Source organism: Garra rufa, chromosome 18 (assembly GCF_049309525.1).
Source record: "Garra rufa chromosome 18, GarRuf1.0, whole genome shotgun sequence".
Taxonomy (NCBI): Eukaryota; Metazoa; Chordata; class Actinopteri; order Cypriniformes; family Cyprinidae; genus Garra; species Garra rufa.
This window is the reverse complement of record NC_133378.1, coordinates 21,906,354-21,925,513: the sequence shown is the minus strand read 5'-3', so window position 1 is coordinate 21,925,513 and position 19,160 is coordinate 21,906,354. Positions and strand designations below refer to the sequence as shown.

At 42.3% G+C, this 19,160-nt stretch overlaps 1 protein-coding gene across 1 annotated transcript in view; it reads right to left on the bottom strand.

Annotated features, from left to right (window-relative positions):
• Positions 1 to 301: 301 nt before the first annotated feature.
• The window catches only part of eif4g3b (eukaryotic translation initiation factor 4 gamma, 3b), a 45,343-nt gene continuing 26,484 nt past the window's right edge, over positions 302 to 19,160 (bottom strand). Inside the window, exons 16-27 of the mRNA XM_073822678.1 lie at positions 12,206 to 12,302; positions 11,934 to 12,051; positions 9,125 to 9,339; positions 8,734 to 8,852; positions 8,460 to 8,632; positions 8,104 to 8,229; positions 7,912 to 7,993; positions 7,714 to 7,812; positions 7,448 to 7,594; positions 7,283 to 7,364; positions 1,401 to 1,547; positions 302 to 1,294 (exon numbers count right to left, since the gene is read on the bottom strand). Of these exons, the coding sequence (XP_073678779.1) occupies positions 1,113 to 1,294; positions 1,401 to 1,547; positions 7,283 to 7,364; positions 7,448 to 7,594; positions 7,714 to 7,812; positions 7,912 to 7,993; positions 8,104 to 8,229; positions 8,460 to 8,632; positions 8,734 to 8,852; positions 9,125 to 9,339; positions 11,934 to 12,051; positions 12,206 to 12,302 (1,587 nt within the window). The 3' untranslated portion in view covers positions 302 to 1,112. The remainder of the gene's footprint in view (positions 1,295 to 1,400; positions 1,548 to 7,282; positions 7,365 to 7,447; positions 7,595 to 7,713; positions 7,813 to 7,911; positions 7,994 to 8,103; positions 8,230 to 8,459; positions 8,633 to 8,733; positions 8,853 to 9,124; positions 9,340 to 11,933; positions 12,052 to 12,205; positions 12,303 to 19,160) is intronic.

Genomic DNA, 19,160 nt, shown 5'->3' with positions numbered 1-19,160 from the left:
AAGAATCCTGAAAAAGTATGGTTTCTGTTAAAATATTAAGCAGCACAACCATTTTCAGAATTGATAATATTTAAAAAAAATAATTCTGGAGCAGCAAATCAGCATATAATAATTGCATTAATTCACAAATGTTACTGTTGTTACTCCATGGTCAAATAAATGCAGCATTAGTGAGAATATATATTTTTTGAATTTGAATACGATTAATTTGACTGTTGTCACAGAAAAACCCCCAGCAAGGCCCTTACTGACCACACTGTAGAAAATGCACACCATCACCACACTTTTGTACTTTTATGAATCTTTTTTGTCTTTAATTTATTTACAAGCTTTAAATTTGCTCTATCAGTATGAAGAATAACAAGCACTTTAGGTTCAGCAACATCTCCTTAGTGGTTTTGTACACGTCACCATCTGCTCGCTGACGTCCGTTCTGAGCTCTCGTCGTGTGATCCCAGCAGTCCCCTGAATGCATAGTTCCTGCAAGTTTCTGCCGGATTAAATGTTTCACAAAGAGCAAGCTAAAGCAGAGGAACATTTGGTATGGTTATTGAGATAATAACCTTTAACATGTACTAAACACTTCAGTACTGATGTACTAAACGCAGACCAGGTCTTCTCTGTGCTCAACCAACAATTTGAAAATCACGGAAGTCGTTTAATAATTGTTATTGTCATTATATTAATAATAAAATTATTATTATTATTTCTCTATCCACCGATAACCGCTCGCCGTGACTGTCTGCGAATGTTAAATACCCTTTTGTTTATGCTGTTCTTAAAAAAAAATAAATTAACGAGTCTGAACGTATGTTTCGTTTCATTGTTGCATGTTTGTATTATTAAAGTCCTCTTAAAAAGTAACAAAAGAAAAAAACTTAAATGCAACATTTCTATAAATAATACATTTTTTTTAGTGCTCCAGCAATTGTAAGTCGTCATAGGGTCGCTGTATGTCAGTGAACCGTACCATTCCCAATCTTGCTGCGCTCCATCCATCCTGATGCATAATGTGTTGCTTGTTATGTTACATTTTAATTTGATGCAGTTATTGTTTCAGCGACTATTGTCTCTTTAGAACTAGTTGGCAAATGTGTCCGTTTGTCCTCTCGTCAATTGTCCTCCGACTCCTCCTCTGCCTCGCGCAGCCACGTGAAGAATGCGGTGACTGACTTCAGGGCCACACCTTTGCCTTGCTGTTCAGCCGGGTCTTTACTGACCTCCCACTTATAGAAAGCGTCTTCAGATATCACATCCTCATCATACAAACAGTCAAAGAACATCCGGAGCAAATCTGCAAATATATTAAAAAAAAAGATTTAACTCTCTTGGTGATCACACTTTGAACACATTCAAAGTGGTGTGAGTTTAAATGGGAACGTAAAAAAGGTTTGACTCACTAGCAGGCTGGTCCAGTTTTACTATCAATGCTTGAAGTGCGTAAAGTGCTTGCAACTGTCTCTCTGTGTCTGAGTTAAGGTACTTGTGTAATACAGGCAATCTCCTCTGGATTATGGACAAGTCCACTTTATATGAGGAGCCCTCGGCTGTAGACAGAAGACACAAGATTGGAGTGTTTGACATTTGAAACGACCACATAGAAGGCAAACACAAGATACTGCGCAACAGCAAACTAAAGTGCAAAAATTTGCATAACTGTATCTGCACTAGTATCCAATTACAAACAACATTGGGTGAATCATCATCATTCCCCATCACCCCCCCCCCCCCACACCCGCTGATAGTGACGTCTTTATTTGCAGCATTTACAAATCAACAACTGGTGAATGGAGAACGCCGTGATCGGAGCTGTTTTTGTTGTGTTTCGTGGGTTTCGTGATAACAGAGATGGAATGTAAACACACAATTTACATGATTAAAATAGCATGAAATTCTGACTAAACTTCTATGACAATGTGCAGTGTTACATATCACCGAGGCTAGGGACGCTCCGATCCGATATTCATATCGGGTATCGGCTCCGATACTGCCATGCATCGTCGGATCGGGTATCGTTCATAGAGGGCCAATCCAAATCCGATATTGTGCGTGATATTCTGTGTTACTGTTAAGCCGTATAAAAGCATTATAAAACACAACGTTTTTGTGCACTATATTCCAAATCTTCTGAAGCCATACGATAGCTTAATGTGAGGTACATATGAATATTTTAGTCCTTACATTAAAGTTCACATAAACGTTCGGTTACGACAGTCAGTTTAGTAAAGCTCCCTCCAAGATCATTCTGTGTACCTATTTATTGTGCTTGATTTGTGGATAAATGTCTATGATTTCGCATAAAATGACTTTATCGTGCTGGAGTTTAATGTTTCTAAATCAAGTTACTTGCTACCTGGTGTCTGTGAGAACAAAACACCGGAGTAACACGGGACTATAAATAGTTTTTAATGCGCACAGTAACTGAAATTTAAAACTGTTGAAAGAAAGGCTCAATAAACTGTTGCACAGATATAATAAACTACACATTTATCTTCCATGTTTTGAACCTTTTAATGCAAAGCACTGTGTGCTGTGACCATAGACTACTGTGACTCTGTGTTGTTTCAACCGCATAATTCTCCACACCAGATGCGCATATTGTAAGCACTTTCTGCTGCAGTGTATTTGTTTTGTCTATCTTGTGTTGTTGCCTTGTTAAAAAAATATGCTATACATTGAAAAGAAATGTATTCTAATTTTATAGTATATACTTATGTATAAATCCATTGTTTTTCATGCATTCATTTTATAATAATACAAATAGCAATGTGTAATATTTTACCAGATTTAGTACATCACTTTTATTTGTTTCCCACAAAATAATTTTTTTTCACAAAATGAAAAAATTGGGATTTCTAAAATTATTGTGCACTAATTTTTTCTAGAATAACTTTTGCTGCTGCTTTATCCACTAACATAGTTTATAATATATTTTTGTCATAAATTATGAATATACATATATTTTTTCAGATTTATTATTTTATTTGAAACAGTCATTGAAACAGTGTGAATGAATGATTATCAGTTCCAAACACGAAGAGATATCATTCTATGATATTCTACATTTATTTAAAAAAAACAACAAAAACAAAAACTTCACTGGTATCGGATCGGTATATGTATCGGCCGATGTCAAACCCTAGGTATCAGAATCAGTATCGGAGGCAAAAAGGCGCATCGGAGCATTCCTAATCGAGGCTGAGAACAGGACATAATGCTGCAGACAAGAGGTAAATATAGCTAAATATTGTTATTACCACTCTTTTCCATGTTTGTGGAGTAAATATGTTTACATGGCTTTTTAAAAATGCAGAGTAGCCAGTGTTTCGTATACGTTTGGCCAATCAACACTTGTACACAACATCACTGGTAGTTTCTATAGAACTGTTTTAGACCCTACTCTAAAGTAGGAGCTAATTAAGGGTGTGTTCACACTTGTAGTTTGGTTTGTTTTATTCATTTGGTCTGGACCAAAAGGAAAACTGCTTGGTCTGCTTAGCGTTCACACTGGCATTTTTGACAGCGAACCTAAAGATACCGAACCTAAAGGCATAGTGATACGTTCACAACCTGATTGGTCAGGTTGAATGATCGAACTCACCGAACACTCCAAACAAAAAGAAAAGGTGCATTCGACTTAAAGCGGCGCTGCGGGTGTATGACATCAAAGTACCCATTCACTAATCGGTTTGCTGATCACCGTTTTAAATAGGAATGCACGATATGAAATTTTTTTTACCGATACGATATCCGATAATTAAGTCTTTCTTGTGGCCGATACCGATACGTTCATATTTTTATATGATCATTTTGTGCACCCAGGAGAATACAAAATCTGAGATAAACCAATGAAATGTATATTACTGTATATATCTGGGTCTAACAATCATAGCAAACATCAGTCCTGACTCTTCAGAAATGTTTTTATTTTTTGTGTAAGGCACCACAATTCTAAATAAATAAAATGCTTTGACATTTGTCAACCTGGAAAAAATGAAAAGTACATCATGGAGTAAACGTCAGATGTCCAAATGTCCGTTAAAGCTTCTTATTGATCATTTTATGAATGTGTGCAGCAACCAAATGGTACAAGGCGGGGAATAAAACATCAGAATCGAGATAAAAACATCAACTTTTCAGAATGCCGCAAGCCCAACGCCGGTCATATGACATGAACCAACCAATCAGCTTCATGCGTTCCCTTAATAACACTGAAAGCACTGCCAAGGTGGAGAAACAGCTTATCATAGCTGTACAGGAATAACCATTTTTAAATAAATTTAATAACAGAGCTACTGCAAGCGATTTTTAATGCTGAAAATCCATTTATCCTTTGCTGAAACTTCCGGGTCTTTATGGAGAGCGCAGGTCATGGTTGCTTAGCAACGGCAGACGCCACAGCAGAGCAGGCTACAGAGCGGTCTGGAAAGAAAGAGAAAGCGGCGCGTCTAGCGTTTTCCATGCGTTTTTAGGCGCGACATGTGAACGGCTCCTAAAATAGATTCACAGCGATGACGACCTCTGAAGTGAGATTTGTTGTGTTAAAACTTGACGGCTTTTTACCTCCTCTCAGAATCCTTGCTAAACATATGTTGCAAATAGCAATAGTATGGAAGCCCGTTTCCGCCACTGAATAAAAAAAATAATAAAATATTGCGACTTTTTTTCTCAGAATTGCGAGATAAAAACTCGCAATTCTGACTTTTTTTCTCAGAATTGCGAGTTATAAAGTCAGAATTTCGAGATATAAAGTCGCAATTGCGAGTTATAAAGTCAGAATTGCGAATTATAAAGTCAGAATTGCAAGATATAAAGTCAGAATTCTGAGATATAAAGTCGCAATTGCGAGAAAAAAGTCAGAATTCTGAGATATAAAGTCGCAATTGCGAGAAAAAAAGTCAGAATTCTGAGATATAAACTTGTAATTGCGAGAAAAAAAAGTCATAATTCTGATATAAACTCGCAATTGCGAGAAAAAAAGTCATAATTCTGAGATATAAACTTGCAATTATGAGAAAAAAAGTCATAATTCTGATATAAACTCGCAATTGCGAGAAAAAAAGTCAGAATTCTGAGATATAAACTTGTAATTGCGAGAAAAAAAAGTCATAATTCTGATATAAACTCGCAATTGCGAGAAAAAAAGTCATAATTCTGAGATATAAACTTGCAATTATGAGAAAAAAAGTCATAATTCTGATATAAACTCGCAATTGCGAGAAAAAAAGTCATAATTCTGAGATATAAACTTGCAATTACGAGAAAAAAAGTCATAATTCTGAGATATAAACTTGTAATTGCGAGAAAAAAAGTCAATTCTGATATAAACTCGCAATTGCGAGAAAAAAAGTCATAATTCTGAGATATAAACTTGCAATTACGAGAAAAAAAGTCATAATTCTGATATAAACTCGCAATTGCGAGAAAAAAAGTCATAATTCTGAGATATAAACTTGCAATTACGAGAAAAAAAGTCATAATTCTGAGATATAAACTTGTAATTGCGAGAAAAAAAGTCATAATTCTGAGATATAAACTTGTAATTGCGAGAAAAAAAGTCATAATTCTGATATAAACTCGCAATTGCGAGAAAAAAAGTCATAATTCTGAGATATAAACTTGCAATTATGAGAAAAAAAGTCATAATTCTGATATAAACTCGCAATTGCGAGAAAAAAAGTCATAATTCTGAGATATAAACTTGCAATTACGAGAAAAAAAGTCATAATTCTGAGATATAAACTTGTAATTGCGAGAAAAAAAGTCAATTCTGATATAAACTCGCAATTGCGAGAAAAAAAGTCATAATTCTGAGATATAAACTTGCAATTACGAGAAAAAAAGTCATAATTCTGATATAAACTCGCAATTGCGAGAAAAAAAGTCATAATTCTGAGATATAAACTTGCAATTACGAGAAAAAAAGTCATAATTCTGAGATATAAACTCGCAATTACGAGAAAAAAAGTCCGAATTCGGACTTTTTTTCTCGCAATTGCGACTTAATATCTCGCAATTCGGACTTTTGTTTCTGTTCATTTGTGACACTTTCTGGCAAAGCACAATAGGAAACGGAGATCTTGTCTTGTTAAAACTACATATTATGTCATAAAAACGATATGATTTTCCCGTTATAGAAAATATATAATTACATGTGAGCGAGCTAGGCGATTGTCCGCGCTGCCTTCGCCACAGTCCTGACATAAAGGAGGATCTGCACGCTGCTGAAGTTATAGAAATACACTGATTTAAGTATTTTAATGTAATGGTTTCAATTGTTGCAGCATGTTTATAAAGTCCGAGAGTCGCTGCAGTCACTTGCACTTGGAAAGCAGATGAATCTGATGAGATAAACCAGACTGATTGATTGATTTACCAGCAAGAGTACTTCATCGGATCGGATTTCATTTATTTATCGGAGCAATAAAAATGACGTAATTTTTACCCATATCGGTCGATAATTTATCTGTCCGATAAATATTGTGCATCCCTAGTTTTAAATCAAATACACGCAATGGCGTCTGCTGGACTAAGCGCACTCGTTGCATGCATATGATTTTATTTTCACCACCTGCGCAACTCACAAAGAGCTAATAATTTAGCACCAGAGTTTGTCTGGAAGCGGACTGAGACCCATCTTTTCAGCGGTCTCGGTCTGCTTGTTTGGTGCACACCAGGGTTCAGAAGGCAGCGTTTACACTTACCCAAATGAACCGCACTAACAGAGCAATCACACCAAACATGAGTGTGAACACATCCTTAGTGTCCTCAAATGAGTTCCTAGAACTAAATATGTTCCTTGTTCATGCGATGGGAACACACCAAAAAGCGGGAACTTCCACCAATAGTTCTAGGAACTACGAAAAGGTTAATCCGTTTTTGTTACATTCAAACTATGGGCAAAATACAGTTTTGAAAAACAGTTTTGGAAAGGGCTTGAACCCAGCTTTCATATGATATCAAAATCTTTAAACAAATCTTACAATGTGTTGGGTTTTCCTAGATCGCATCACATTTACACTTAATATTCAAATGTTTGCAAGTGTTCTGTGTTCCTTGGGGTCATTTTGTATCTTTTACCTGAGATAACTGAGATCTTACGGGTTTGGAACAACATGAGGGTGAGTAATTCATGACAGAATTTTCTATTTTGGGTGAACTATCCCTTTAATATAACATAACTTTGGGATTAAATATGGCTCAGCCATTTATTTAATGCGTTACACTCCATTACCCAAAAACAGCTTTCTGTTGTTATTGCGTAAAAATAAGAGCCACTTACTTTTCACTGCTGCCTTGCACACAGCAGTCATTAAAGCTCTGAGGAAAGGAGATGAACTCATTTCTGATTCATCTAGATTGGCCTGTAATACATCACCACACATCAATGACAAGTTCATTCACATCCTTTAATAAAACAAGCCTAAAAAGCTGGACTTAAATCTACCTCAACCCAGTCAAAGATTTGTTCATCACCAGCCATGTCCTCAAGTAGTAGTTTTTCAAGTTGCTTGTTCAGTTCCTCAGGCGAGAGTGTTCTCTTAGAGACAGCCTCGGTCGGATTTGAGCCGTCAGAAAGCGTGAAGTCTAGTTTCTGTTGGAAGGTCAAATTATACGTGTAACTCATTCAATATGGAACAGCTGATTAACAGGTAAATGTTTTGATGGTTAACATTCGATGTTCCCTTTAAGAGAATGTAAATGAAGGCTTACATGTTCTGTGATGAAGCTGTGCTCATCCTCCGTTTCAGGTATAAAATCTGCCCAGCTTAACTCAGAGTCCCTCCATAATGATCCCACTTTCCTATGGCTCTGCAAACACACAATTCATTCATTTCCACTATCCTCACACTAACATATTACAAACATGGCGATACAAACAAAATGTTTGATTACGGTCTTCCAGCCTACCATTTGTTTGCATAGAAGGTGCAATATTTCAGAAAATAATATCCCAGCTCTTCCCACAGGGAGTAATGGTTTGCTAAATTCACTGCAGAAACAAAATAAGCAAATAAAAGTTGTGCACAAGCAATTACTAAAGCTGATGAGTTCTATGAATCCAATAACACTGTGATAATTGCCTGCTGGGTAAAAACTCACCTAAATAATTCTCTCATAGAGATTCCCCCCTCTCGAAGCACAGGGGTCACCAACTCCGCAAGGTACAGCCATATATGGGGAATATCAATGGCCATATCATCTGCTAATTCAAGAGTTTCAGAGAACCTGGGGAGAAGATAACAGTATCAGTAACAGCATTATTAAAACTGTAACCAGAATATCAGTATTAGCATTATATAGAAATAAAGTTGTTACTGTTTCATGCTACCTTAGTAGATAATACACAGCGAGGCTGCTTAAATTTTGCAACAGAACTCAAAAGCACACTAAACATTACTAATGCAAAGATTATAGGAATCTGCTCTTCTGCATTTCTGTGAGTACTGCAATCTCACCCTTTAAAGAACTGAAGTTTGTGGAGGATTCCACCCTGCAGGAGCTGGTAGAGCAGCTGACCCATATGGTCTCGCGTGATCTGACTCCTTTCCAGCGTGGACTCCACACCCACCCGCACAAACACGTACAGCATGGCAGGTTGCTCTAGCTCCTCCACACACTGCACTGCCTCCTGCATCACAAGTATACTATGCTTAGAAAATCCTCTACTGCCTATTCCGGACAGGGAAATGCAGTTTTATTTAAAAATGGCATTAAAAAATTGGTACAAACCTTGTAATCATTAATGTGCAAAAACTCATCAATAATGGACTTGGACCGTCTCTCCATGTCCTCTTCTGTTAATGTAGGCTTATCTGGAGAGGGTCCTGACAGTACTTCAAGTTTAACAGCTGCAATGAGAGAAGGCCTTTAATGTTGGATTCTCCTTATGTACAATTTACAAGGTCATCTTTTATAAATTCAACTATTATTTTCTCTTGTGGACTAAATGTAAACGTCTTTTATGTGACATATCTTATTCAGGTCAGTAAATAAAAAATAACATGCAGTTTGTAAGATCTCTCTTATTTTGGTAAAATAATTAACATTTTGCAGATTCTGTATTTCACCATAACAGAACCAGCATCGTTATAATGTATGCAAGGGCATCCATGCGGCTCACCAGACTCCCTGGATTGGCTACGCTCCAGTCTGCTTTTGTCTGCAGTGCTGGCGGGCAGCTTGGGCGTGTCTGAGGCATTCGAGTCTCTGCGGGTTACTTCCTGGACCGACTCCTCAGGAGCCTCCTTATTGCTGCTACCCAATGAGATGGGCCCTGTCCGTGCGGGACCCGCACTCAATGGTTTGTCACTACGCTCTCGTCCTGAGCTTCCTCGACTGAGAAATTCACAAACACACAAAAACAGACATTCACGAATCTCCAAATGTAAAAGTGGTTTCCTTTAATTCATTACAAATTAAATAATATTTTTATTTTAAAAATTAGCACAGAATGAGTGATATAAGTAGGGGTGTCAAAATTAATCGTTTTTACGATGCATCGCGATGCAGACAAGGACGATTCGGTATCGGTTCAGTAATAGACCATAACCGGTTATAACGGACTCAGTCCAGTGCCAGAACACGTGACCCAGTGGGCTTGTATGATTTTCCGGGAGGGGGGTTGGGCTAACGAGGGGAGTACTCCACATGAATAAAATAAGTCTTCAGATTTTAACTGAAAGGATTATTGCCACTTTCTTTACACACCGGTGCATTTAACGATCAGTGTGCATTTAACAAAATGTCTTTTTTTTTTGTTAGTAATTCATTTAAAGGACTGAAACATTATTTTTATTTGGTTGAAAAGACTGGCTAAAAGCACTGAGCGCGTCTATCTGGCTCAGCGCCGTTTTACACAAATATAATGTTTTGTTGATATTGTGAGTGCGCACATAAATAATAATAGTAGACCTTTTGCAGTTTTGAATGATGCCTTTTTATGCCTTACTTTTATCGACAAAAATGGTGTATTTTAGGTTTCCACTGTTATTAAGAAAAATGCAAGTGATCGCGTTTGAGCTTCCATGTCAGCTGCACAGCCCGCTTTCGCTTTCACTCTCCGCAAAAACGATTGGATATGCGTCTAACCGCGCACATTTATCTAGGTTAAATGTTTAAATTAATATTCTGAAATGCATCAAGTGTTTATGTCTATAGATTGTATTTAATGCAAGTCGTGTTGATTTGAGAAGGCTAAATTTATCAAACATGCTCAACTCATTACCGCTGGCCGCTTGTTCTTTAGGTTAGGTTAAAAAGACAAAAGCTTAAATTTAACAAACATAAAATGTTCCAAACATATTTCTAAATTAACTTAAAAAGGAAAGAAAACGAAATCTATCCACTTTGCCTTTAGAATCCAAAACTGAACTATTTTAATGGCTGCAACACGAACTCTGTTCTGATAAATTGTCCGATAAGGACGGGGTTCGGGTCTGAGAGTCTCAGTCTGGGCTCGTGCAGGACTCTATTCGTTCCCTTGTTTTAATTAAATAAGATCTGAGCGGTACCTCTCGGTTGAAATCGTATTTGGTTTAGTTTTCGCGTTTAAAATGACTATAGCGGCAGGTTTTATCAAAAGATATACGGCCCTTTTCTGTGGTGGAAAACCCCGACCACTTGTTCAATACACTGGAGCCGCGATATAAGCTTCCCTCACGCTGACACTTTTCAGAAAAGATTATGCCGGAACTCTAGAACGAAACCAAAGCCCAGGTATTTACTTTTGTGAATTTGTTCTAAATGTTGCTGTTGTCTTCTGTGCCCAGATTTTAGTTTTGTTTGATACATTCAAGAAGTGTTTTTTCTTTGAGAAGGTAAGATTAAAGTTTCAGTTCATATATCTGACTGTTTGTATTTATTAACACAATTGTATATATTTGAAGTAAAGTTGCAAAATTAGTATGTTTTATTCCTTAATTTAATGTACTGTATAGTACAGTACAAAACAACAAACAACAACAAAAATAATCATTCTGCCCAACATCCTGTGTTTGGTCTGAGACAGCCCAAAGAACCTCTTCAGCATCACAGGCTAAATTAGCCCTGGCCAGGCAGCAGGGGTCAAATCCTCTTGCATGCCTGATCCAACCCTGGCACTCATCAACTAAAATATATGAGACTGCTTCTCTTCTTGCCCTTGCCCTTCTTTTGTCTTTTCCACATTGTCGTCATTGTCCTCCTTCTTCTCCTCCTCTTCCTCTTTCACCTCTTACTCTTCCTCATCAAAATTACACATTACTGTATGTGGGATATTGATTGAAAAAGACTGGATAAGATGCACAGTTACACTTGTACAAGTGGTCTGACAAAAAATCTAATCAAATAAAAACGCATTACAACGTCATTGTGAAATAGAAAAGCAAAATAAATTTGAAGTAAAATTGAAAAATGAGCAGTGCATCGTCAATGCATCGTGATGCATCGAGATATTGTATTGAACCGAATCGATGACATGATAATCGTAATTGAACCGAACCGTAAGACCACTGTAGGTTCACACCCCTAGATATAAGTGAGGTGCTGTTTACAAAGCATAAAAATCATTAGGATATTAAGTAAAGATCATGTTCCATGAATATATTTCGTACATGTTGTAACGTTAATATATCAAAACTTAATTTTTGATTAGTAATATGCATTGCTAAGAACTTCAACTTTAAAGGCTTTAAATATTTAGATTTTTTTGCACCCTCAGATTCCAGATATAGTTGTATCTCGGCCAAATATTGTCCTATTCTTACAAACCATACCATCAAAGGAATATTAATGGATATTTATTCAGCTTTCAGACAATGTATAAACTTAAATTTACAAAAAAATTGACTCTGGTTTTGTGGTCCACGGTCACATAAAATATATAAACACAGATGAAATGTATTAATGAGAGGTATTTTCTTCTTAATTACTATGTTACTTGTGTCCAGTACCTGCTGAGAACTCTCCTGGCATCAAAGTCTGGGGATGTGGAGGGTAAAGAGGACGCTGTGGGTGCTGAGGGTTGCAGGGGTGAGTAACGGTTCAAACTGGCACTGGGACGAGAGACATCTAAAAGAAAAAGGGTGCAATATAGAAAAAAGTGAAGGAGATTGATTTTACATTAGTAAACAGTATAGAGCCAGAAAATCTTGCATAAACTATAAAACAGGCCGAATTGACAGTGCCAGCAGCTCACGTCTTGACTGCAACAGTTTTTCTTTACCTGACTCACTGGCCTTGGCTCCAGCCCCTCCACTGCTGCCCTTCATCCAGTTCACCTGAGCTCTTGGTCCTAGCTGAATTTTCTCATCTATTGTTGGCTGAAGAAACACACACACAACCAGTTTTAGTAAGATCATATTACATTTTCTCATGCATTTATACAGATCAGTGGTTTTTAATTCTGGTTCTGGGGACCTATAGACTTAATTTAAATCAGCAGAGCTTCATGAACTGAACATAGTCTGTAAGACAAGGTAAAAAAATGAACCGCAGATCTCCAGAATTACAACTATGAATCACTGAGATACTACACAAGCAAACAGATGAACCATCAGGTGGGGCGATTAGCATATTTATAAACACTGCAGGAAAATCATTTTTTTTAAATCAATATTTTTGACTTATTTCCTCTTAAAACATTTTTAACACTAATAAGCCTCACTAAACATTTTATATTTATGCTTACAACAAATGAGTTGCCAATAGGGCTAGAAATGTCAGACATTTTAAAAGGTATAATCAAGCCTAGCCTATTTAATTTTTTTTAAACTGTAAAATTAGACAATACTATTATTATTATTATTTGAATTCAAATTCAAAAATAATTTTTTTAAAGGGGGCATCGGATGCAAAATTAACTAATGTGGTGTTTGCATATAAATGTTTCTTAGCTGTGTGTGTACACAACCACCTACAATGATAAAAATCTGTTCTCTCCTTTTTTTTAAATCCCCAAAAAACCTAAACAGTCTCAATTATTAAGCCATTTTTATTGGCCCCGCCCATGACTTTTTACAGACTGTGCCATATTAGCATATTTCCCCCTTTAGCCAGTTGTACGTTATCCGCTGTTTTCTCCACACTCAAACAGCTGTAGCGACAACAATGTCTCGTAAGCAATGCAGGTGTTTTGTAGTTGGATGTAAAACAATAGGTTACTGTCGTAACCCCGGTTCTCTGAAACATCGAGTGGAGAGATCCACCTATGGGAAGGGCATCCGTACCTGACCTCTGCAGAAGCATCCAATTGCACCAAGTCTGGCTTGACAGACAGAAGCGCGTGCCCACTGGCAGGTAAGGGGCCGCCCCTTACCGGGCGAATAAAACCAATGCACGTGCTACCTTTCCTCAGTGAGCATATTCGCTTCTCGCAGCAAGCGGGGCAAACTTGGTGGATCTCTCCACTCGATGTTTCAGAGAACCGGGGTTACGACAGTAACCTATTGTTCTCTTTCATCATCTCGTGTTCGAGATCCACCTATGGGAGATATGGACAGCTCCCCGGTTGCCCAATTCACCCACAGTGAGGCCCTGTAAGCCAGAGGACGGTCACCTGGAGAGGCGGTGCTTGACACGTCACCAAGGATCAGACCCCCATAATGAGCATGAATACCAGCTGTGCAAGAATGAACTGTGGTAACATGCACATAATATGGCCACACACCTCATGCTGATATATTAATAATAATATATGCACACATACTAAAGATGTGGGTGGGGGGGGGGCAGATGACTTGCTTAGAAACATGAATAAGCTGAGTTGGACCACTCAAGCCTAAGGTGTTAAGGGTCCGAGGGTGCCACCCAACGAAGAACCCACACCTAAAACAGAATGAGCTACCGGGGTCTGGGTGACATCCAGCCGGTAGTATCTGACAAATGTATGTGGTGAGGCCCAGCTTGCAGCGGCACAAATGTCCTGCAAGGAAACCCCGTTAAACAGAGCCCAGGAGGCTGCCAAGCCTCTAGTGGAGTGAGCTCTGAGGCCCTCTGGAGGACGCACTCCCTTAGATTCATATGCCAAGGAGATGGCTTCCACAAGCCAATGAGAGAGGCGTTGCTTAGAAATGGGATTCCCTGTGTTTGGGGGGGCCCAAGAAATGAAGAGCTGGTCGCTCCTTCTGAAAGCGCTGGTCCTGTCAATGTAAACCCGTAAAGAGCGAACAGGACATAAAGCGTTCAGCCTCTTATCCTCTGAAGAGGAGAAAGGAGGAGGATGAAAAGCGGAAAGCTGAATCACCTCACACGCAAATGCTGGGAAGCATTTTGGCATAAAGGCTGGGTTAGGCCTTAGAAAGACCTTATCTCCATTGATGGAGAATTTCGTGCATGAGGAATGGACTGAGAGTGCATGCAAGTCACTGACACGTTTGGCTGATGCCAGTGCCAGGAGCAGAGCTGTCTTAAGAGACAGAAGCTTAAGAGAAATGTCTCCCAGCGGTTCAAAAGGGTATTGAGACAAGACCCCCAGCACCATGGAGAGGTCCCATTCTGGAATCACTTTTTTAGTGACTGGAAGGGAGTGGCGGGCGCCTTTCATAAATCTACGAATGAGGGGGTGTTGCCCCACTGTCGTGCCATCGAACCCAACATGACATGCGGCGATAGCCGCCAAGTAAACCTTAATAGTGGAAAAAGATCTTCCACCATCGATAAGGTCTTGCAAAAAGCTCAAAATAGCAGTGAATGAGCACTGATATGCTATCAGCTGGCGCTCATCGCACCACTGCTCAAACACACGCCACTTGCAGTTGTAAAGAGAGCGTGTGGAGGAGGCTCTGGCATTCTGAATGGTAGCGACAACACGTGGGGGGAGCCCCAACGTGTTTAAGTTTGACCTCTCACGGGCCAGGCCCATAAAGCCACCCTGTCTGGGTGGGGATGGTAGATCTCCCCGTTCGCTTGAGACAGGAGGTCTGTGCGTAGCGGAAGTGGCCACGGCTGTGCATACAGAAGAGGAATTATCTGTGCCAGCCATGGAGATTTGGGCCATCTGGGTGCTATCAGAATGAGCGTCAGGCTCCGTTCTTTCACCCTGGCCAGAGTGGGCGCTATTAACGATAGCGGAGGAAATGCGTAGAGAAGCACTTTGGGCCATGGATGGGCCAGTGCGTCCACGCCGAGGGGGGCGTCCTCGTCCCGTAGCGAGAAGAACATAGGGCACTGGGCGTTTTCGTGCGAGGCGAAGAGATCGACGGTCGCCTGACCGAATCTCCTCCACAGTAGCCCCACTATCTGAGGGTGGAGGCGCCAATCCCCATAGAGTGGGTTCCCCCTCGATAGAAGGTCTGCTCCTCTGTTCAGAACGCCTGGGACATGAGTCGCCCGTAACGACAGGAAGTGTCGCCTGCTCCATACTAACAGCCTGTGAGCTAGAGCATGGAGCTTTGAAGAGCGCATCCCCCCTTGACGGTTGATATAAGCCACGGCTGTGGTGTTGTCGCAACGCACCAGCACGTGATGCCCTTGCAGGCGGGGCAGAAAGTGATTCAGAGCTTTCCAAACCGTGAGGAGCTCCAAATAATTTATGTGGGCTGAGTGAAGTGTGTTTGGCCACACACCGTTCACTGTTCTGCCCTCCTGTGTGGCACCCCACCCTGTTAAGGAGGCATCTGTCGTCACAACTTTGCGCATCATGATTGCCCCGAGGGGAGTTCCATGAGCGTAAAACTCCACATTCCTCCAGTGGCGCAGCGCTGTAGTGCAAGCGCGCGTCACCGAGACAGAGCGGCAGAGATCGCGCAATGGGCTGAGATGAAGAGATAAAACCCACTTCATGAACGCCCTCATTCTCAGCAGGCCTAAAGGCAGGACATGGACAGCCGAAGCCATAAGACCCTGTAGTCTGAGACATGTGCGATACTGTACCCTCGCCCCTTCTCTGAAAAGCGAGAGGCATTTCAGAAGAGAGAGAGTGCGCTGTTGCGAGAGCCGTGCGCGCATTGTGATAGAGTTCAGCTCCAGCCCCAGAAAAATCACATTCTGCGAAGAAGTGAGATTGCTCTTGCTCACATTCACTCTGAAGCCGAGCGCTGTGATGTGAGCGAGCACACGGGCAGTGCTTTGTATCGCTTCCTCTCTCGAATCGGCTATGATCAGCCAATCGTCTATGTACGTCAGGATTCTGAGTCCCGCTGCTCTCAGCGGAGCGAGTCCTGCCTCCACACACAGACAGAACGTCCTCGGGCTGAGTGAGAGCCCGAAAGGAAGAACTGTGAACTCGTAACAAACGCCTTGGTAGGCGAAACGAAGGAATTTTCTGTGTGGAGGATAGATGCTTATGTGGAAAAAGGCATCTTTCAGATCGATCACTGTAAAAAACGCAGTGTGATTTACGGATCTTAAAAGAGAGGAGTGACTCAACATTCTGAAATTGTATTTCCTGAGATGTTTGTTCAACACTCTGAGATCCAGAATAGGGCGGAGAGAACCGTCCTTCTTCGGGACTAGGAAATATCGGGAGTAAAACCCCTGACTGCTTGAGTGCGGTGGTACCACTTGCACCGCCCCCTTCTCGAGAAGGGCGGAGATTTATAGTTATATAAATTATAGTACGAATCACCCATTCGGGAGCTGACACTGACCGCCAGGCCGCGACCTGATTCATTAGAGACCCTACACAAACCGGAGAGCAGCTTTGGGCTGCTAATACGGCCGGATCGCTCATATGTGATGCAATGGCGCCATCTAGCGGACAGACTAGGGACGGCGTGCAGGGAACCGGAGAGATGTTCTCTCGCTGAAACGAATTTATTAGATTTGTTTCTTTCAGTGTGTTCTTTGTGTTTTGTGTGTTGGGGAACACTGGGGCCGAAGCCTTTATTTGTTTGGTCTGGGGAACAATGAAAGTGCTGTGTGGTGACACTGCTTGTGCACATTCCCTGACAACTGACCCCCTGAACGTGGGGAGATAACACATAACAGCCACTGAACACTCTGGCTGTGGAAGGTGGCCAGCCCTTCCATGGGAGAGCCTCTGTCTTTTGGACGAAGGCTCCGGGGCAGGTAGAGAGTCCATAGAGCTTGCGGCTCGCGAACGCGGGCTCTCCGGCCCCAGCTGGTGAACATCAAGCAGGCCGCTTGCGTTTCGAGTCGGAGGGGGTGGGGTTGGGGGGTTTCCCGGCCGCAGCTGCAGCAGAAGATGGCCTACCCCAGGGTTTTGCGGCGGAAGGATTGTTCTGCCGCGGAGGAGGTTTGTTGCGGTGTCTCTCCCTACTCTGATGCGGGGTTCGCCCCGTAACAGGAGGGTTGGGCACACGCGCAGTGGGCAACTGGCGCGACGTACCTGTCTTCCTCGGAAGGCATAATTTAAAAGCCTCGTCCTCCTTCTTATCATCACACCGCTGCTGCATCATAGCCACGGCGGGACCAAAGAGAGCCTGACCAGGCTCGACGGGGGCACCTGCGATGCGCCTCTTCTCACTGTCGGGGAGTCCTGACAGGTTGAGCCAGAGAGCGCGCTCCCCCACCACAGAAAGCGCCATGGCGCGCCCGCTGGCTTGGACAGCCTGGCGAGCGTTACGGAGGACGAGGTCGTTAACCATAAGGATCTCCTTCCATAGGGTAGGCGAGGGCGATCCTTTGTCCAGCTGTTGCCCCAAATCATCTAGATTTTCCGCCTGGTAAGCGGAGAGAAGGGAGGACACGTTTAGCGCTCTGACTGCCAAGGCTGACGATTTATAGGCCGCTTGGTGAACAGAGGCGGAAAAACGGTCCATCTTGCTTGGCAGCACCGGCTTAGGGGGGGCGAGCAGCCCGCCCTGAGCGGGGTTGAGGTGTCTGGCGATTGACGGCTCAACAGCGGGGGGGTCGCCCATGCCGAGAGTCGCCATATCCTTTACCTCTAAACCCGTCAAGCCGTGCTTAAAATCAAGCGGATCGGTCCAGTAGTGCCGCATGTGCTTAGCGCACGCTGGAAGGACGGGAAAAAGCTGTTTCCTCGGGCCGGGAGGGGGTCCCAGCACCTTCCCATCATACACGTCCCTCTCCTGGTCGGTGGCGCTCTGTGGGGCCGGCCACTCGATGTTGAGACGAGCAGCCGCTCGTTCGCACACCTCCAGGAGAATAGACTGGGGAACGGCCGCGGGGGGATTAACCTGGGCGACACCAGAGAGCGGGATGGCCTCCTCGTCCTCTGAGACTCTAAGCAAGCCCGCGTCGTCATCATCGCCGGAACCGGCCGGTTCATCGACGAACGGAAGGTTTCCCGAGAAAATATCTTCCTCGGGAAACGCAGGATTAGGAAGCTCAGCCCAATTGAGAGACGTCGCGCCCTGGGAGGCCCCCGGAGGCGCGTCGCCGTCACCGTGTCCCCCATCCGAGTCTGAAAGGCCGGGTTCCAGACACTGGGTAGCCGCAACCTTCAAGCGACGTCGCAAGAGCTTCTTGGGAAGCAGAAGACAATGACTGCAATTCTCCGGATTAGCCAGAGCTTCCTCAGCATGCTTAAAACCCAAGCATACCACGCAGAACTCGTGACAGTCCTTGGCGGCAATGAGAGCTCCACACGCGGCCGGGCAGGCCCTTGATGAGATGCTCCCGGGAGTAGCAGATTTGGAGAGCGACATCTCGGAGAAAAACTCGGAAAAATCCGTGGCGGGCAGCCGTGGAAGGGAGATATATAAAGAGCGTGGGCAGCTCACAGAGGCAGAACACAGCTAACCTGGCTGAAAAGACGACTGTCACATCTGGCGGAGGCTGATCAGTAAGATATGTCCTCCTGAAGACACTCTGTGCGCAGTGTAATCCAGCCGAACTGTGTAAATGCAGAGATCGCGAGAAGCGAATGTCAACTGAGGAAAGGTAGCGCGTGCATTGGTTTTATTCGCCCGGTAAGGGGCGGCCCCTTACCTGCCAGTGGGCACGCGCTTCTGTCTGTCAAGCCAGACTTGGTGCAATTGGATGCTTCTGCAGAGGTCAGGTACGGATGCCCTTCCCATAGGTGGATCTCGAACACGAGATGATGAAAGAGAACATAACAGTCTTCATTTTCTCCTGGCATCTGAGTCACTGACTGTGTTTTTGATGGTAATACACCACCAAATACGCAAAAAAAAATGTAAAAGAGGGGTGGGGCAATCAGTTGCTCATTATCATTTAAAAAGACATGCACCAAAACAGGTCGCTATGAACAGAGCTGTTTTGACGAGGTAAAAAGGGTGTTGTTTGAAACAACC